At 39.1% G+C, this 21,966-nt stretch overlaps 2 protein-coding genes across 2 annotated transcripts; both read right to left on the reverse strand.

The window, feature by feature from the left end:
- Nucleotides 1-616: 616 nt before the first annotated feature.
- LOC141910362 (uncharacterized) lies at nucleotides 617-15,495 on the reverse strand. Its single transcript, XM_074801096.1, has 9 exons — nucleotides 15,392-15,495; nucleotides 14,222-14,403; nucleotides 12,871-14,064; nucleotides 9,387-10,174; nucleotides 9,273-9,304; nucleotides 6,296-6,904; nucleotides 5,799-5,815; nucleotides 4,342-5,048; nucleotides 617-910 (listed from the first exon to the last, which is right to left on the reverse strand). The coding sequence occupies exons 2-9, from the start codon at nucleotides 14,367-14,369 to the stop codon at nucleotides 617-619; spliced, it is 3,789 nt and encodes a 1,262-aa protein (XP_074657197.1). The 5' UTR covers nucleotides 14,370-14,403; nucleotides 15,392-15,495.
- Nucleotides 15,496-17,043: 1,548 nt separating this feature from the next.
- LOC141910363 (uncharacterized) lies at nucleotides 17,044-21,936 on the reverse strand. Its single transcript, XM_074801097.1, is given in 2 exon segments — nucleotides 17,044-18,764; nucleotides 20,082-21,936. Coding segments are annotated over 2 exon segments (1,992 nt in total). The 5' UTR covers nucleotides 21,247-21,936; the 3' UTR covers nucleotides 17,044-17,937.
- Nucleotides 21,937-21,966: the final 30 nt, after the last annotated feature.

Genomic DNA, 21,966 nt, shown 5'->3' on the forward strand with positions numbered 1-21,966 from the left:
GCTTACGCGGCTTTTTACCGGTTATTACAGAATCTACAACAGAATTGGAACATCAAGAATCAACTAGATTTGGTAAAAACCTATACAGTAGTACAAAATTCCCAACTCCACATTTCCGGACTCCAACTCCAATTCCCAACTCCACATTACTCCACATCATCCGATTTTCAAATGACGCCCAGGGCCCAGTTTTGTGCGGTCGTGACTTGAGACCAGAATTGAGCACGAAAAGGTAAAACCCTTGTGATTAGAGATTCATCAACAACTCCTTTCTCGTATAAATCTTTCTCTTTTCATTCTTCAAATTGGCTAAATTTCTAGGCAATGCAAATGACAAAACATAAATATTCTTACGTAAGCTTTATTGACAAAATGGTTTATTTTCAAGCCGTTTTACTAAGACATGCTCCCCATGATATATACAATGAACAAAAATACATACATGTACATATAGAAAATAAAACTTCCATAGATATAACTAGCGCTTGGGACCCGGTCTTGCATTTGGACATTAGGTATAAACAATATCTTAAAAGGGTTCAAAGGCCGTTATAAATTGATCTGACATCGGTCCAAATCGAAGTTCGGATGCGCCCGTTTGATATGATTGGTTAAACTATACCTTCTGACTATAAGACTTCGGGCAGACGACGCATCTAAACGGTCGTTCTCCGGTGTGGACGACGAGATGTCGATTCAACTTCGACGGGGTTCGGAAACTTTTGAAGCAGAACTGACACGAATAGCCGTTGGGCAAATGCGGAGCGGTCTCGAGGAGTCGAGCTCTGGGTCGCTGCTCTACATGTCCTGCTGGTTGGTAGGAACTCCGATGCAGCACCTTAACGGAGTCTTGGCGGCGAGATTTGCAGCGGCCTGCACGTTGCAAAATAGTAACACCGTCGCAAATATACTATACGATGTTACATATCCTACGTCGGAACAAAGAGCATGTTTTTGTCTGACTGGCAATGTGTACACGATGTGTGCTGGTACGCACACTGATTGCATATGAATCAGTTTCCAAGGTGGGAGTTTGCGAGAAAGACGGAAGAGCATTTAGTTGCTATATTTAAAATAAAAGGATTTTTAAGGGATGGTTAGCGTAGTCCGGGAGGTAGTAGAATGGTAGTAGCAGGGATTGAACATACCAAATAGGGTAAGGTTAGAAGCGGGTGAGGTCATGGTTTAGGAATTTGAAAAAAATGTACAAATTCCCATATAAGTCTAAGGTTTTTGCGTTAGAGGAAGAGAAATCAGAAAGAAATGTAACAACAAGAAAAGAAAATAAGGAAATCATTCCAGATAGAAGTGCTAGTATTTAATAATCTACTCTTGAGGAAGAGGCAGATCAGCGAAAAGAACCAGGTACATAGAAGATCCAGCGGTACAACATTAGTGAGAACAACGATAGATGACACAACGAGTGGTGGAGGTCTTCGTGAGACCAACAACTGGAGGAGAATTGAATAACAATTGGTTTTTTTTACAGATTGTTAAGTGCCATTACAGTGGAGATTGTATAGTCGCATTACAGTAGGAGCTACGGATAAATGACGACGTAAACTTGACGTACAAAATACAAAATACAATTTACAAAATCAGAAACATTTTTCTTCTGAACAGACATCTTTCCGATGAATCATCAAAAATGAAAGTTGTTACCCGTGAACACCATTTGAATCGCTGCTCTGTCGTCTTGAACAGCGACACTTACTCCAAAAATTTTTGAATATTCTTATCGCTTCGGCCCTAAATCTGTCGTTAGTCCCGCAATATACGAAATAATTGACGCTCGAATCTAACGGGGTCATCACGTCAGACCCAAAAGATGATATACGGATTAGTGTATTCCGAACTTCATTGCCAACCGGCTTCGGTACACCTAAGTCAAATAGCATAACTCCATAAACCCAAAGCGAAGAAGGAAACTCTAAAATGATGAATAAAATGACAATAGCGAGCGCCATTTTAGTCGCTTTTCGGTCGAGATTGCTTAACTTCGAATCTTGGGTGCCAAGATTTTGTCTATTTTTACCAATTCGTTTCAGCAAATATATTAGAACGACATTGAGGGTTATAAGCAATAGAATCGGTATCAGACTCGTCAAAAGTGTCGTTAAAATCAGTTCTCCCCAATAATGAAGACCGAACTGAATATCTGTTAATCCCCTTCGGGCCAGTATTGGAACGTAAAATTTTGTACATGTATCAAACCAATAGAGTAAATGGCTTATATTCACAAAATAAGGAAGACCGAAGAAAGCGAAGAAAATGTATTGCAAGCAAACGCATATCAATAAGCGTCGTTTGGTGATGTGAGCCTGCGCGAACAGCGGGAAACTAAGACTTATAACCCGCTCCGTCGCTATCATAACCGTTATCCAGTTCCTCGTCAATTTCGTAGACCGGTTTAGGATAAACATACCAAAATACATCCAATAAAACCCGATAAAACTTGAATCATAATGAACCTCGGCGCGTTGAATTGAAACCCCGTAAACTAATATATTCAGCCACGGACGCAGGACGTCGCGAAAGAATTTGACAGTGAGATAAGAAATATCAGCGACGGCCAAAGCTTCGAGCAGAAAGAGCGACCGGTGCTGCGACGATTGTCGTTTCAGGATCACGATACTGAGACTGTTGAAGAAAATACCGAACGTTATCGACATGGGTAGAAATGTGACTTGCTGTATGAATACACTTGTAAACTCGAAGTTTTTCGCCGCACTTTGATTCATTTTTCGACATTGCGTATCAGGTGCCGCATTAGAAAATATGCATTACCGTTACGAATTTGATATATACCACGAATCAGCGGTTCGGTTAGTCTGAACACCAGACCCTGTACGAGTTCTCCTACACGTTAGGAACAACTGCTGTGGATACTATACAGTTCGGATCTTCGATTGAAAAACTGATTATCTAAACGCGCGTCTAAAATTCCGATGCATTATCCGTTTCTCTAATGCTGTTTTTTTTAAATATTAAGTTAGTACATTATTTTTGATGTACCGGACTGCCTGAAAAGTAAATATATACATATACATACGCACCACGCGTCATGTGTATTCAAGCCGGAAACATGAATAGATATGAACGTGCGTATCTAACAGGTTATAATTAGCGAGACTAAAAACTTTCCGCATATGTAATTCAAATATGTCATTCAATCAGTTGAAGCCGTTCAGTTTTTGTGATTTGATTGATGTTTTTGCGTATTCTGTCTTTGTTTAGTTGAACCGGAGAACCGAAACTTCCGATTTTATGTACTTCGATTTCAACGACTGCTGTGGATACTATACAGTTCGGATCTTAGATTGAAAAACTGATTATCTAAACGCGCGTCTAAAATTCCGATGCATTATCCGTTCCCCTACTGCTGTTTTTAATATTAAGTTAGTACATTATTGTTGATGTACCGGACTGTCTGAAAAGTAAATATATACATATACATACGCACCACGCGTCATGTGTATTCAAGCCGGAAACATGAATAGATATGAACGTGCGTATCTAACAGGTTATAATTGCCAGGACTCAAAAAAACTTTTTCCGCACATTATTAATGCATTCATTATTAAAATATGTCATTCAATCAGTTGAAACCCGTTTGTCGACCTTCCTTTCATAAAACCATGTTAACCGTTGAACAGGATTCTAAATTCCCCTCATTTTCATAGCATGGTGGGGATGTTATAGCAGACGTACATTCGATCGTGGTCGACACAGACAAGATCAAGAATACGAACAAGACTGTGCAGAAAACCCGTTATCGCTGCTTTGCAGCTATATTAAAAATCTATTTTTCAATCAGTTGAAACCGTTCAGTATTGTGATTTGATTGATTGATGTCAGTAGGGCCTACGTACGTTTTTGCGTCTTCTGTCTTTGTTTACATGAACCAATTATGTACTTAGATTTCATTTGCATGAACTGTTTAAAGACAAACACGAACAACTTGGTTTTCAATCTTATTTATTACATAAATCTTACATCTTTTACTTGCAGGAGAAACAAACGAACAGATCGCTGTTGTATACAATGCCATTAGTCGTCTTCGTAGAAAACTGATATAATGTCAGTTTTCGCAAAAGGTTAGTGCCGCAAGGCTTCGTCGGCAAACCTGCGCTGAACTTGCGCACCCGGGCGAGTGTCTAGTGTGGCAGGGCTTCGTGCCGTGGCTGAGTTTAGTGATGCCATCAGGTTCGAATCCCGAGGACGGAGGATGGTCTGGGTATGATCTGCGGGGTGAAAAAAAAACTTTATTGAAAAATAAATTCTGATGATATCGATGATGATCCGTGTCAACTAACATCGAATCTAGAAATCAAATGTGTTTGGGTCGACGTTATGAATGCGCTTCATGTGCTGTTTGCAGTTATATTTCAGATTAAAACGTTGCTCGCACATCGGACATTTAATCGGTTTTTCGCCGGTGTGAATTCGCTCGTGTATCGCCAAATTTACGCTAGTTTTCATCCTTTTACCGCAAAACTGACATTTAAACGGTCGTTCATCTAAATGAACTAGATTCATGTGCTGTTTACAATGTGATTTCAGCGCGAAACATTTCTCACAAGTCGGGCATTTAAATGGTCGTTCATCGGTATGAACCAGTTTCATGTGCCGTTTACGGTTCGATTTCTGAGTAAAACATTGCTCGCACATTAAACATTTAAACGGTTTATCCCCGGTGTGAATTCGCTCGTGTTGTTTACATAATGCGGGAATATTAAACCATTTATCACAAAACTGACATTTGTATTTTTTACTATTGCCAGCCTTGAATTTCTCAGATGATACATGGCTATTCGGGCAAACATTGTGAACCTGCTTCATGTGCCGGTCACAGCTCGACTTCACCATGAAACATTGCTCGCACGTCAGACATTTAAACGGTTTTTTGCCGGTACTACCAGGCTCAATGTTACCCCCTTTACATCCTGTTGCTATTTTCAATCGACCTTGAGCATTGACCTTACCAGCGGGAAGACGACTCAGTTCAACAGACGGCAGTAATTCATTCGGCACGTCGTATCCGACACCTACAAAGAAACATTAGAATCAAATTTAAGCCTCATCTTCACAATTCCGCCTCTGAATCCATTGAGAATTGAACAACTGGTGGAATAATAAAGGGTAACAGAGATTGAAGACAAATATCATCCTGAAGAAACTAATTCGTTCCTTACGAAGTTATGATGGACTGTGGCAATCGAGGATTCCACTTGTGGCAAGCGAAGATCCACCTGTTCGCTAGTGCGCATTCAGACAATTCCCAAATTTCTCCTCAGATTCAATTAAAATCTATCCATAATTTCTCATATTCTATGAATGGTGATTAATAAAATTCACGCTATATATCAACCTAAAGATCATCTGAGTTTATCAAGAGTAATGATTTGCCAAATTTCTGATGAGGGATGCTAAATATCTAGATAAAAGTTCATTCATCGAAAATGAACTAGACTTTGACGGGGTTGTCGCACTGATACACACGTCATCCTGGTGGGATGTCTAGCTGGTGGCACAGGAGTCCTCATTAACGGTTTTCTTTCTGATTAAAATATTGCTCAGAAATCGACTAGTGAATCGGTTTTTCATATGCACGAACTATCAAAAGACTAACACGAAAAACTTGGTTTTCAATCTTATTTATTTGGATAAATCTTACATCTTATACTCGAAGGAATAACATATGAACAGATCGCTGTTGCATTAGTCATCTTCGTAGAAAAGTGATATAATGTCAGTTTTCTTTCCAGCTAAAATGTTCCCCATTCCAACAAACTAACGAATTCGCGACAAAAATCTGTGCGAAAAATACATTTAAAAAAATTAAATTTTGGAAGCATTTTTTTCATCAAAAGGAAGGACTAAGAGTAAAAATAAAGACGATGTTTGTCCAAACTGATTGCAAAAGAAGCCCGACACTAGCACGAGTGCGTAGCTAATGACGTCATCTACGAGATTATGTCATTATTAGCCAATCAGAAATCCCGTTTTATATTTGCCAGGCTTTCTCCGTTATCCGTGAAATTGTGCAATCATAATAATAATCAGCGCGACTATACAACAGGCAATCTGGATTGGTGCCGCATGTACTTGCGCACCCGGTCTAGTGTGGCAGAGCTTCGTGCCGTGGCTGAGTTATAAGCGATGCCATCAGGTTCGAATCCCTGCTGATGGTGTTGAGTATGATCTGCAAGGTATAAAAACCTTTACTGAAAAATCAAATCTGATGATAACAATGATGATCCGTTTTAAGTAACATCAAATTTAGAAATCAAACGTGTTTGGGTCGACGTCATGAATGCGTTTCATGTGCTGTTTACGGTTATATTTCACATTAAAACACTCCTCGCACATCGGACATTTAAACGGTTTTTCGCCGGTGTGAATTCGCTCGTGTACCTCCAAATTTACCCTAGTTTTCATCCTTTTACCGCAAAACTGACATTTAAACGGTCGTTCATCTGAATGAACCAGTTTCACGTGCTGTTTACACTGTGATTTCAGCGCGAAACATTTCCCACACACCTCACATTTAAACGGTTTTTCATCGGTATGAACCAGTTTCATGTGCACTTTACAGTTAGATTTCCACGTAAAACACGACTCGCACATTGGACATTTGAACGGTTTTTCGCCGGTGTGAATTCGCTCGTGTCGTTTAATGTCTGAGAGAAAAGTAAACCCTTGATCGCAAAAACGGCATTTAAACGGTCGTTCATCGGTATGAACCAGTCTCATGTGCGTTTTACGGTTTGATTTCTGAGTAAAACGTTGCTCGCACATCTGACATTTAAACGGTTTATCACCGGTGTGAATTCGCTCGTGTGTTTTACGTGATGCGGGAAAACTAAACCACTTATCGCAAAACCGACATTTGTACTTTTTACTATAGCGAGCCTTGACCTTCTCAGATGAAACATGGCTATTCGGGCAAACATTATGAACCTGTTTCATGTGCCGGTCACAGCTTGATTTTACCATAAAACGTTTCTGACATGTCGGACATTTGAATGGTTTTTTGCAGTTACTTCCAGGGTCAATGTTACCCCCTTTACATCTTGTTGCTATTTTCAATCGACCTTGAGCATCAAACTTTCCAGCGGGCAGACGACTCAGTTCAACAGACGGCAGTAATTCATATGGCACGACGTATCCGACACCTACAAAGAGTCATTAGAATCAAATTTAAGGTTCATCTTCACAATTCCGCGTCTGAATCCAGTGAGAATTGAACGACTGGTGAAATAATAAACAGAGCTTGAAGACAAATATCATCCTGAAGAAACTAATTCGTTCCTTACGAAGTTATGATGGTGTTTCACGTGCAATGAGGACTCGTTCGACTGTGGCAATCGAGGATTCCACTTGTGGCAAGCAAACATCCACCTGTTCGTTAGTGTGCATTCAGACAACAATTCCCGAATTTCTCCTCAGATTCAATTAACTCTATCCATAATTTCTCATATTCTATGAATGGTGATTAATAAAATTCATGCTATATATGAACCTAAAGATCATCTGAGTTTATCGAGAAGAGTGATTTGCCTAATTTCGGATGGAGGCTAAAAATCTAGATAAAAGTTCATTCACTGAAAATGAACTAGATTTTGACAGGTTGTGACACTGATACACACGTTATCAAGTGGGAGAGCTGGTGGCACGGAGTCCTCATTAACGGTTTTCATTCTGATTGAAATATTGCTCACACTTCGAATGTTAAAATGGTTTTTCATTTGCGTGAACTATCAAAGACAAACCCGGAGGTAATTTTGGTTTTCAATTAATTTATTTCTTATTCATTTCTTATTTATTTGATTAATCTTACATCTTATATTCGCTTTTGTGACATATTAACAATTAACCATCTTCATAGAAAAACGATAAGTTTATATAAGTATAATTACAAAATATGATATCTTGATATAAGTTTCCATGAGTATATACATGACCGGATATACTGGTAGCCCGATGTGGCTGAAACCCTAAAATAGGGCAGTGTAACCGTTAAAAAAGGAGTAGATGATAAAAAGAATAAGGTGATAGATGACGAAATGAAGCTTACACTTATGCTGAATGATAGCAAGTCTGCGTATATGGCCAAAATAACAGAAATTTATAAGAAATTAATGTAAAATAATGTGTTATTAATGATTATAGGGAATCAGCTTGATTGGATGTATCGGCATAGAAATAAGTTAACACGAATGGAAGGTTAATTTTCTAAACTGTTATCTGGGTTGGGGAGTTCTTTATGTCATCACAGCTGTTCTACCAGACTGTTGGTATTTTACCTAAGAAGGATCCGGAAAGAGGTATGAGGTGCAAGTCTAGGGTGATTTTTACATCGGGTATTGTAATCATGATAGGCTGCATTTTTCTCAAAGATGTTCAGGATGGGGGATGGGAGGTCTGTCTTACAAAATTTGTATCCAGATTAAATCAATTCAGGGTTTACAAGATCATCGAAAAAAATCTTACATCTCATACTGGCTTTTGTAACGTACTATCAATTAATCATCTCCATAGAAAAATTATTTGAAAAAAGTTTTCCAGCCACTTCTTTTGAATCCAATACTGAAATACTAAAATTTCTCTAAAACTTTGCGGAAAGAAAACAATAGTGTTTCAGATCTATAAAATTACTCATGAACCCTGTATATAATACATTGTATCAACTTTATAAGTTAACTGAATTATTTTCCGATCTATAGAATCCAAGTCTGTTTAAACTTAAACCTAACTTGAACCGAACATTCTACAAAACCTCACATAGGCTAACTAAAACTCCTTTTGACATTCAATCAACTTTTCAAAAATCTGATGCCTTCCGGTCGGAATCATGAATCCATTTGAACCACAGTCAACCCCCGATATACCGACACCCCGCCTACCGCCAGGTTTTCCCAATGTTCATCTCTATACAAATTCATAGTATAACACCCTTACCGCCGAAATCGTTCAGTACCGATGTGGGCGGTATATCGGGGGTCGACTGTAGTTTCAAGCGTTCTTCTGTTACAGTTTCCTTACAGTCAGAACTGTTTTTGGTTTTTCATTGGTTTGTATCAGCATGTGTTAGGTGTGATCTGATATATAAGGAAAAACCTTTCACTAAAATTCAACTTCGATGATAACTAACGACGATGATCAACTTCAACTAACATTAAATTAAGAAATCGAATGTTTGGCTCATGAATGCTTTTCATGTGTTGTTTACAGTTATATTTTCGATTGAATTGATCGAACATTTAAACGGTTTTTCGCCGGTGTGCACGCGCTCGTGTCGCTTCAAATGGTAACTAGTTTTCATCCATTTATCGCAAACATTTGAACGGTCGTTCATCGGAATGAACTTGTCTAATGTGCACTGTACAGGATCCTTTCCGACTAAAGCGTTGCCCGCACGTCGGACATTTAAACGGTTTTTCACCGGTGTGAATTTGCTCGTGTTGCTTCAATTGGGTGCGATTTTTTATCCGTTTAGTGCAAAATTGACATCTAAACGGTCTTTCATTGGAGTGAACTTCTTTTATGTGCGTTTGACATGTTGATTTCTGCGTAAAACGTTGCTCGCGCGTCGGACATTTAAACGGTTTTTCGCCGGTGTGAATTCGCTCGTGTACCTTCAAACCGTAGCGAGTTTTCATCCATTTATAGCAAAACTGACATTTAAATGGTCTTTCATCGGTATGAACAAGTTTCATGTGCATGTTACAGTTCGATTTCCGAGTGAAAGCTTTCTTGCATATCGGACATTTGAACGGTTTTTTGCCGGAGTGAGTTCGCTCGTGTATATTCAAATAGTTGCGAGTTTTTAACCGTTTATCGCAAAACCGACATTTAAACAGTCTTTCATCCGTATGAACACGTTTAAAATGCACCTCACGGCTTCTTTTGAGCCTAAAACATTTCTCACATGTCGGACATTTAAACGGTTTTTCACTGGTGTGTGTTCGCTCACGCCGTGTACAATCTGCAGTCATCAACGCGTTAGACTTAGATCTATAGGCGGCTTCACTAGAACTAACAGGTTCGATGTTAACCTTTTCACATCCTGTCGCTATTCTAAATCGACCTTGAGCATTGTCCTTTCCAATTGGCAGACGACTCAGTTCAACCGACGGCAATAACTTGCGCGGCACGTCGTATCCGACACCTACAAAGAGTTGTAAGAGAATCCAGATTTTAATTTATGGCGCATCAACATTTCAAACATCGTATTTCGAGGTTGAATGAACAAAGCTGAAACAACGAAATAGATTCATGATCGGAGAATAAAATCAATAGATGCTACTCGTGAAAACCGTCTGCTAGTTTGTGAAATCAGTCTGCTAGTTAGTGAAATCAGTCTGCTAGCTTGTGAAATCAGTCTGCTAGTTTATGAAATCAATCTGCTAGTTTATGAAATCAGTCTGCTAGTTTATGAAATCAGTCTGCTGGTTTGTGAAATCAGCTTGCTAGTTTATGAAATCAGTCTGCTAGTTTGTGAAATCAGTCTGCTAGTTTGTGAAATCAGTCAGCTAGTTTGTGAAATCAGTCTGCTAGTTTGTGGAATCAGTCTGCTAGTTTGTGAAATCAGTCCGCTAGATTGTGAAATCAGTCTGCTAGTTTATGAAATCAATCTGCTAGTTTATGAAATCAGTCTGCTAGTTTATGAAATCAGTCTGCTGGTTTGTGAAATCAGTCTGCTAGTTTGTGAAATCAGTCTGCTAGTTTGTGAAATCAGTCTGCTAGCTTGTGAAATCAGTCTGCTAGTTTATGAAATCAATCTGCTAGTTTATGAAATCAGTCTGCTAGTTTATGAAATCAGTCTGCTGGTTTGTGAAATCAGCTTGCTAGTTTATGAAATCAGTCTGCTAGTTTGTGAAATCAGTCTGCTAGTTTGTGAAATCAGTCAGCTAGTTTGTGAAATCAGTCTGCTAGTTTGTGGAATCAGTCTGCTAGTTTGTGAAATCAGTCTGCTAGTTTATGGAATCAGTCTGCTAGTTTATGGAATCAGCCTGCTAGTTTGTGAAATCAGTCTGCTAGTTCATGGAATCAGCCTGCTAGTTTATGGAATCAGCCTGCTAGTTTGTGAAATCAGCCTGCTAGTTTGTGAAATCAGTCCGCTAGATTGTGAAATCAGTCTACTAGTTTATGGAATCAGTCTGCTAGTTTATGGAATCAGCCTGCTAGATTGTGAAATCAGTCTGCTAGTTTGTGAATCAGTCCGCTAGTTTCCAAGTTCCTGAATCGCGAATGTTTCCATGTTGAAGTTATGACGACATTTTAGGCGACATTTACAATGAGCTTTCTGCGTGAATCTCAAATCGCAATTGGACATTTAAACGGACGTTCGCCGGTGTGCACGCATTCGTGTCGCGTTAAATCAATAAATCCTTTGAACAGCTTCCCACAAAACTGACATCTATGTTTCATGGTTGTGTCACCAGGTGGGGTATTTCCGTACTCAATGTAGAGATATATTTGCCAGTTCCGTCGATTTTGGTTTTTCGTTGTGACGCGGTATTTTTACGGCTGACAGTCAACCATTTAGTACCAGAAATCGTCGGTTCCCTGGGCTCATCGGTGAAAGCGCCACCTGGAAAGAGCCATGAGAACCGATGATATGCGTGCGTTTAGATAATGACGTTACGTACGAAAGGGGGTCAGAACAAATTTCCGAGGACACAAACTAGAGCGGCGTTTAAACGACTTAAACCTAAAAATGTCGGTTTGAAGAGAAAAACTAGATATTCCGCATCCTTGGAAAAACAACAATGACGAGACCTAGAAAAATCCTGTTCCTCGCAGCTGACATCAAATATAATGGAGAGTCATGGAATATTAACAGTTGCTAAAAAGGGTCACCTGAAATACAAACATTTATGGGCCTGGTTCCACAACAGGACTTAAGATCTAAAATTGAGGTTTGAGACTCTTTGAATCAAACTCAATCTTGTTCTGATATCACATCATCACTGTGGAACCAGCTCCGCAGTAAGTTCCTTTATAAAGTATGTTTGTTCTGGTACGCTCACTTTTCCTTAACGCCTGCAAAATTGATTTTTCCCCAGTTCCCGCGCTCTAACATAGCTGAGGTTCATGCATACTTTATTAAACTAGGGTTCCAGGAACTTGGAAAGTGGTTTGACATCAGAAAATGTCAATATTCAACACCCCTCAGTGAACTGACATGCGTGCTGTGTCCGGTTTAAAAGTTGTCGCCGAAATCCAGACTATTGAGGCGAATTTCTAGTTGTAGTCGAACAGGGAGATCGAATTGAAATAAATTTTCAATGATTTCAAATTCAAAATCAAGTGACAACTTTAGAACGATGGCCTTAAATCTATGTCTAATACTGTTAGGTTAGGTAGATGATAAGCCTAGCCTAGTTGCAACCATATATTGTTGATAATGGATCGCTCACATCAAAGTGTATGACAGTGATTGAGAACTAGCTGCTCAAAAGTAGAACAGGGGCAACTGGCTGGAACTGGAGATAGATGGACGTTAACCAGTCGTAACCTAGCTCTCATTGACACATTCAAGCAATTGATTGTATCCAGCCAGTTGCTCTTGTGCGTCAAAAACTGCCCGGCAACAAGTTGTCTCCGACCAATCTCAGTGTTGATGTAGGCTAGGCTTTAAATTAACCGTCTTATATCAATCAGATATTTTTCAAAAATCAAAACGGAATATAACTCTTATTTTTCAGCTCTCAAAAACCACAGAAATTCTTTCTTCAATTAACAAGGCAAAACTGTACGGGTGGCAAAAGATTTGAGACTTTTGTTTTTTGAGTGGAATGCGCAAAATGTGGTGTTTAAAAACTGGACAAGTGAATTGATAGAATGGCTGTTAACACCTACCTGACTGATCAAAATCTCCACTTGTTCCCGGTTGTGGATCGTGCTGTTGTTGTTGCACGATCTGTTGAGTTGAATAATTTTCATCATCGTCGCTTCCTGACGATATTTCAACCGGTTCTATTTTCATCAGTACATTCTTAACATCACCGTTACCTTGGTGATGTGATTGTTCGAATGGAAGCGTATTGATATCAGCGGTATTCGTATCAGTTAATTGTTCACTGTATTTGAGTTCGACTTTTTCAGGATTGGTGGCGCCACTAAAAAGTTCTAATTGTTCAAATGACGGAGAAGAACCTACGATCGATTCTAATTGTTCTAACTTGTAATCGCAGCTAGAGACCGCCGGGGGCGGGGGTATCGATAATCCACTTTCACTCGACTGTTCAACGTTAGTCTCATTTCTAATTGTTGATGCTTTGTCAGCGTTTGAATCATCAGGAATCGTAGAATCATCCGATTCCTCCTCGGCATTTTTAATTCTTTTTAAAGTTGATTCGATTTCGGCGCTCGATAATATTTCACAACTGTTTGAATTAAGAACTGAGAAATTGACGGTTTCTGCCGATGCTGAGCTGACCGGAGCTGTTGCCACCAATGACACAACATTCTCAGATTCATTCAATTGTTGCTGCGATGCAATATCAGTTACCGATGGTTTCAAGCCGATTCCTGATTGTAACGATATTATCGGTGATTCACCACCAGGTGGAGCTGGTTTAACGGGTGTTGTTTGCGTAATAGGCTGGGTTGGTGTTTTCTGTTGTTGAAACTGAATATCAAGATTATGAACACTATTAGCCGGTGATATTTGACGGACTCCGGATTGGTTTCCCATATTCATAGGAGGAATGTTGATAGCCGGTGAAACGTGTTGAGGAGGTAAACCTCGTCCTCTTCCGCGACCTCCTCGATTGGGCGTCATTCTCTGTTGAGCTGGTAACAGACCGATCGGTTGCTGCCCGACAGCCGTCATTGTTTGTGATTGAACTCGTTGCTGTGGTAACGTCCCCTGTATAGCTGCACCTCCTCTCCGACGTTTCACAGCTTTTAAAACGTTCTGAGCGACAGTTTTTGTTCTGCTTTGAACTTCAAATCGTCTTTGTTTTCCGGTTTTTGATTGATTCGTACCGATGTACATAACACCTCCATCTCCGGACATTTGATCTAGGCCAATTTGTCCTCTTTTCTGATCTGAACACAAAAAGTATATATTTACAGGGAATAAACCAATATTTAGACAATTTTAACCCTTTACTATTCCGATAGTGCCTTAGTGAGTTTTATTAGTTAATATAAGATTAAGCCAATCTAATCACTGAATTTGAGGATATAGTTTTTAAAGACGAACCTTTAGTTTGACGTCGAGACATCCATCTAAACCAGGTATTATCATCAGCATCAATAACTAATTCATCTAACCAATCCATGTGTCGACGCAGACATTTTTTAAATGCATCCTCACGTACGTGCACCTCGACACCTTCCAACAGCAACATTTTAACGTCACTTCTCTAACTATCTATCTTACTCCTGAAAAATTAGAAATATTTTTGAGTTCAGTGGCCTAACTGCAGTAACAGTCACTTCTACTGTGTCGTGCTGGTATTATTATATAATAGAGTGAATGTAGTGAATGCGTCTCAGGGTTTTTTCGGGGAGTTCGTTTTTGGGAAGAGAGGGTATCTGAGGGTTCCTCCCCCAGGAAATTTCGCGCAAGCAGGCGCGTTCTAGTGCAATCTGAGGCGGATAGGTAGACTGGTTTTACCATTTACTTTGCATTGTGCGATTTTATTTTGCTAATCTAGCAAATACGGACCAAGTGCCGAAGTGTGAAAATTTGAAGTGGATATTTAACCATTTACTACCGCTATTTTACCGTACATTATTACTATATATATATAGTATTTAACTAATAATAAAAGTAACAATAAAATCATTATATTGGGTTTAGGATCAGGGTTTCGATAGGTTTAGTGTCGAGAGGGCGAGAAGAGAAACCAGAGGGTTCCGTTTTACCCCTAGGGATAGGATTAGGGTAAGATGAGTATCTATAGTTAGATAAAACATTCGATTGGTTTTCAGCGAGCTCGGTGGTCTAATGGTATAACGCTGCGCTAGTAATTTACTGGCCCGGGTTCGAGTCTCGCTCTATCCGCTCTAACTCTGTTCTCCACACTTTCCTAGAATTTTCTAAGTCGTGCACCTCTGTGCGCATGCGCTGCGTAAATAAGCCAATCAGCGACAATGTACAGTAAAATAGCGGAAATACTCAGCTGTATGCGGTAAAATATCCACTGTGTTGAAAACTCAAATCGGATTCGTTCGAACTACCGAACCCCCGCCCTAGGGACGCCCATGTGATGCATAATCATAAGAACACCTTAACTGAACTGCAGTCGCTCGGACACTAAACTAAAGATTAATTAATTGAATTGAATTAGCAATACCAAAATATCGTGGATCGTTAATTCTCCCCTCAGGGAAATATCACTCTGCGTCAGTAATAATACCTACGTACCGATTCCGAGTTATATTCATCAATTCACAGGCTCAATTAAGCGTGAAAACGGCGTTGAAACGAGGCAGACCCTTTGATTTTCGATCTCTCAGCTGTGTTCAGCGGGCACCAGTCTTAGAAGATGGCGCCAACGTACGGTAGAGCGAAGTCGATTCAACTCAAATGTCCTTTATTTTAATCTAAATTTCGATATTTATCTACGGTCCCATGCCCATCTTCACCCGTCAAGGGATTCGAACCCACTACGCTAAAGCTGTTCGCCGAACCCCTTGACCTCACGAGTCGTTGGAGTCGTTACTAGCCGACCAGAATCCGGTCGTACCAATCACAGCGCTTGTTACAAACGACTTTAGGCTTAGTCTATTGGTTTTCCCGTTAAATAGACCAATCAGCGAACGTTTTACTGAACAAGGAAGTATTTCGCAAATCGATATGTGACGTCATGCGCAACAGCGCCAGTAATGAAATCACGCTTCGTGAGGCCAGGGGGCTGGTGGAAGCGAGTTCGGGAGTAATACCTGACCCCTGGCAAGCGAGGATGTCCCATGCCCCACTCGGCCGGCGGGTCTGGAATAAAAACTGATTTAGGTCCGAAGCTGCCAGTAGTCCCTTCTGGTCGTAGTAAAACTTTTATCGGTTATGTACCACCAAAACTGACTGAGCTAGGCCATCTGGTATGCTCTCGAGTCAAGTTGAAATAGATATTAGACATTAGTCGAATGGCCAAATTATGTAACATAACAATCAAGATTCTCGGGAAACTTTTCTTGTAAATCGATATTTCCACGAAACGTGTTCATAGTCATGATTTAGATAGAGAAAAAAGAAGAAGAATCACAGAACGGAACTTGTCCCTGTCAATATTTTCGGCGTCAAGAGAGGAAACCTTGTTAAAACGCCGTAGAAATTCTTACATATCCATCTATTCCAATATATATTGTTTATATATCTCTGAATAACAGGCACACATTGGTGTGGACAAATATCTGGTCTCAGCTGCAAATTTGATTGAAAAAGGTCAGTTTTTTACCGGTCAAAAAGAATGCACAATATGTGTTACTCACGATTACTGTATTAACGACGAACTTAACGATGTATATGTAATTTGTATTTACCCATCTGTATTCGTAGGTAATGTTTCACGGAAAAAAATATGTTTAAAAAAAACTTATTTCACATATGGAAACAAAAAGCGTCGTAAGCATGGGTGTCGATTTTATTTTGCTCATTTAACAAATGCAGACCATGTGTGTCGCCGGTCACCGACGTTTGAAAATTAAAGAACCCCCCCCCCCTCGTTAGGTTAAATGAATAATCCAATAGGGCTGGATTCGGGAAAACAAGATCCAAGCGACGTAAAGCCAAAACAAACAAACAAACAAACAAACAGCATTTGGAGGACTGCTAGACATGATTTTTGTTTTTTCAATCTAATATATTATATTCTACAATAAAAGAATTTAAAATATCGAATTATACAATTTGATTCCAACTCAAGATTTTACCTGATCTTGATTTAGATTATTAACATAAAAGCAGAACATAAGAGAACCGATGAATAATCATTATCAGAGGTACATCAAATTTAGAAATCAAACGTTTGGCTGAAAATCATGAATGTGTTTCATGTTTTTTTTTGCAATTTCCTTTCTGAGTGAAACGTTTCTCGCCATATCGAACATTTAAACAGTTTTGCTGCAAATGGTCGTGAGTTTTCATCAGTTTTTCACAAAACTGACATTTAAACGGTCGTTCCTCGGCATGAAAACGTTTCTCATGCAATGTACAATCTGATATCCGATTAAAACATTTGAACTAGTTTCAAGCACTCATCGATTACAGTTTCCTTACAGTTGGAACTGTTTGAATGGTATGAATAAATGTATATAATACATTTTATCGACTTCATAAGTTAACCCAATTATCTTTTCAACCTATAAATAATTCAAGTCTGTTTGAACTTAAACCTAACCTCAACCTAACATTCTACAAAACAAACCGCACGTAACTCAAACTCCTTTTGACATTCAATCGAGTTTTCAAATATCTGATGCGTTCCGGTCGAGATCATGAATCCATTTGTTTCAAGCACTCATCGATTACAGTTTCCGTACAGTCGGAAGTGTTTGGATGGTTTTTCTCTGGTTTGTATCAGCATGTTATAACCAAGCACGCTAAAATTCAACTTTGGTGACAGCTACCGACGATGATCAACTTCAACTAAAATTTAATCTAGAAGTCGAATGAGTTTCATTGGTGATGTACATATTTCATGTGCTTATTACAGCTTGATGTCTGCGAAAATGTTTCTCCCATATAGAATATTTAAACGGTTTTTCGCATAGTGTGTGAATTCGCTCGGGTTGTTTCAAATGGAAACTAGTTTTCATTCGTTTATCGCAAAACTGACATTTAAACGGTCGTTCAACGGTAAGAACCTGTTTCAAGTGAATGTACCAGCATGATTTCCAATGCAAAACATCGCTCACACTTTGAACCTTTTAACAGTTTTTCGACGGTGTGTTGGGTCAATTCGGCTCGACCACTTAATTTTTTATCGCAAAATTTACACTTAACGGTTGTTCATCGTTATGAACACGTTTCATGTGCGCTTTACAGTTTCCTTTCACCGCAAAACATCGCCCACACTTTGAACACTTAAACGGTTTTTCGCCGGTGTGAATTCGCTCGTGTCGTTTAATGTCTGTGAGAGAAGTAAACCCTTGATCACAAAACTGACATTTAAACGGTCGTTCATCGGTATGAACCATTTTCATGTGGTGTTTACATTTTGATTTATGCCTAAAACATCGCTCACACTTTGAACATTTAAACGGTTTTTCGCCGGTGTGAATTCGCTCATGTAGTTTCAAATTTAAACTAGTTTTCATCCTTTTATCGCAAAACTGACATTTAGATGGTCGTTCATCGGTATGAACCCGTTTCATGTGCGTTTTAAGGTTCGATTTCTGAGTAAAACATTTCTCACACTTTGAACATTTAAACGGTTTTTCGCCGGTGTGAATTCGCTCGTGTATTTTACGTAATGCGGGAATATTAAACCATTTATCGCAAAACTGACATTTGTACTTGACCTTGTACTTGCCAGCCTTGACCTTCTCAGATGACACATGGCTTTTCGGGCAAACATCATGAACCTGTTTCATGTGCCCGTCACAGCTTGATTTTACCGTGAAACATTTCTTGCACGTTAGACGTTTAAACGGTCTTTTGCCGGTACTTCCAGGGCCATTGTTATCCCATTCAAATCCTGTTGCTATTTTCAATCGACCTTCAGCATCAACTTCTCCAGCTGGCAGACGACTCAGTTCAACAGACGGCAACAATTCACGCGGCACGTCGTATCCGACACCTACAAAGAGTCATTAGAATCAAATTTAAGCCTCATCTTCACAATTCCGCCTCTGAATCCTGTGAGAATTGAACAATTGGTGAAATGATAAAAGGTAACAGAGATTGAAGACAAATATCATCCTGAAAGAAACTAATTCGTTCCTTACGAAGTTATGATGGTGTTTCACGTGCAATGAGGACTCGTTCGACTGTGGCAATCGAGGATTCCACTCGTGATAAGCGAAGATCCACCTGTTCGCTAGTGTGCATTCAGACAACAATTCCCGAATTTCTTCTCAATTAAAATCAATTCAATTCAATTAAAATCTACCCATAATTTCTCATATTATGGGTAAATAATATGATTAGTGGTGAAATGAACTAGATTTTGACAGGGTTGTTGCAATGACACCCACGTTATCTAGTGGGAGAGCTGGTGGCACGGAGTCCTTATTAACGGTTTTCTTTCTGACTGAAATATTGCTCACACTTTGAATGTTAAAATGGTTTTTCATTTGCATGAACTGTCAAAGACAAACACAAAGATAATTTTGGTTTTCAATTTATTTCTTGTTTATTTCTTATTATTCTATTTTTTTTTCTTATTTACTTGATAAATCTTACATCTCATCGCTTTTGTAACGTACTATCAATTAATCATCTCCATAGAAAAATTATTTAAAAAAAGTTTTCCAGCCACTTATTTTGAATCCAATACTGAAATACTTAAAATAACTCTCAAACTTTGCAGAAAAAAACTGCGGTGTTTCATATCTATAAATTACAGTGAACCCCAGATAAACCTCATCCCATTTACCGCCACCCCCGCCTACCACCAGGTTTTCCTAAATTGCATTTTTATACAAATACAACATTAAATAAAACACCCCCGATATACCACCATACTCTCTACACAGGTAAAATCATTCTGCACCGATGTGGGCGGTATATCGGGGGCTGACTGTATTCTTAAACCCTGTATATAATAAATTTTATTAACTTCATAAGTTAACCCAATTATCTTTTCAACCTATAAATAATTCAAGTCTGTTTAAACTTAAACCTAACCTCAACCTAACATTCTACAAAACAAACAGCACGTAACTCAAAGTCCTTTTGACATTCGACTTTTCAAAAATCTGATGCGTTCCGGTCGAGATCATAAATCCATTTGTTTCAAGCACTTATCGATTACAGTTTCATTACAGTCCGAAGTGTTTGAATGGTTTTTCACTGGTTTGATGACAACTAACGACGATGATCAACTTCAACTAAAATTTGACCTAGAAATCGAATGAGTTTGGATCGTTATGAATACATTTCATGTGCTGTTAACCATTATATATCCGATTGAATTGATCGGAAATTTGAACGGTCTTTCATTGGTGATGTACATATTTCATGTGCTTTTTACAGTTTGATGTCTGCGAAAAATGTTTCTCGCATATCGGACATTTAAACGGTTTTTCGCCGGTGTGAATTCGCTCGTGCTGCTGCAAAGTAAAGATAGTTTGCATCCGTTTGTCGCAGAACTGACATTTGAATGGTCGTTCATCGGAATGAACAGTTTTCATATGCCGTTCACAGTTCCCTTTCTGATTAAAACGTAGCCCGCACATTAAACATTCAAACGGTGTTTCACCGGTGTGAATTCGCTCGTGTTGTTTACATAATGCGGAATTATTAAACCATCTATCGCAAAAGTGACATTTGTACTTTTTACTATAGCCAGCTTTGACCTTCTCAGATGACACATGGCTATTTGAGCAAACATTATGAACTTGTTTCATATGCCGGTCACAGCTTGATTTCCACGTAAAACATCGCTCACACTTTGAACATTTTAACGGTTTTTCGCTGGTGTGAATTCGCTCGTGTTGTTTCAAATCTAAACTAGTTATCATTCGTTTATCGCAAAACTGGCATTTAAACGGTCGTTCATTGGTATGAACCTGTTTCATGTGAATGTAACGGTTTGATGACTGCGAAAAATGTTTCTCGCATATCGAACATTTAAACGGTTTTTCGCCAGTGTGAGTTCGCTCGTGTGTTTTACGTGATGTGGGAAAACGAAACCATTTATCGCAAAACTGGCATTTAAACGGTCGTTTAAACGGTCGTTTAACGGTATGAACCTGTTTCATGTGAAGGTTACAGCTTGATGACTGCGAAAAATGTTTCTCGCATATTGAACATTTAAACGGTTTTTCGCCGGTGTGAATTCGCTCGTGTGTTTTACGAAATGCGGGAAAACGAAACCATTTATCGCAAAACTGACATTTGTACTTTTTACTATGGCCAGTCTTGAATTTCTCAGATGGAACATGGCTATTCAGGCAAACATTATGAACAAGTTTCATGTGCCAGTCACAGCTTGATTTTACTTGGAAACGTTTCTCGCACGTCAGACATTTAAACGGTTTTTGGCCGGTACTTCCAGGGTCAATGTTACCCCCTTTACACCCTGTTGCTATTTTCAATCGACCTTGAGCATCGACCATTCCAGCGGGCAGACGACTCAGTTCAACAGACGGCAGTAATTCATTCGGCACAACGTATCCGACACCTACAAAGAGTCATTAGAATCAAATTTAAGCCTCATCTTCACAATTCCGCCTCTGAATCCATTGAGAATTGGACAACTGGTGAAATAATAAACAGAGCTTGAAGACAAATATCATCCTGAAGAAACTAGTTCGTTCCTTACGAAGTTATGATGGTGTTTCACGTGCAATGAGGACTCGTTCGACTGTGGCAATCGAGGATTCCACTCGTGGCAAGCGAACATCCACCTGTTCGCTAGTGTGCATTCAGACAACAATTACCGAATTTCTTCTCAATCAAAATCAATTCAATTCAATAAAAATCTACCCATGATTTCTCAAATTATGGGTAGATAATATGATTAGTGGTGATTCTAATATATGGTGATTAGTGAAATTCACGCTATATATGAACCTAAAGATCATCTGAGTTTATCAAGAGGAGTGATTAATTTGCCTAATTTCTGATGATGGGGGCTAAAAATCTAGATAAAAGTTAATTCACCGAAAATGAACTAGATTTTGACAGGGTTGTCGCACTGACACCCACGTCATCTAGTGGGAGAGCTGGCGGCACAGAGTCCTCATTAATGGTTTTCTTTTTGACTGAAATTATGCTCACACTTTGAATGTTAATGGTTTTTCATTTGCATGAACTGTCAAAGACAAACACAGAGA

This window comes from Tubulanus polymorphus, chromosome 8 (assembly GCF_964204645.1).
Source record: "Tubulanus polymorphus chromosome 8, tnTubPoly1.2, whole genome shotgun sequence".
Lineage (NCBI taxonomy): Eukaryota > Metazoa > Nemertea > Palaeonemertea > Tubulaniformes > Tubulanidae > Tubulanus > Tubulanus polymorphus.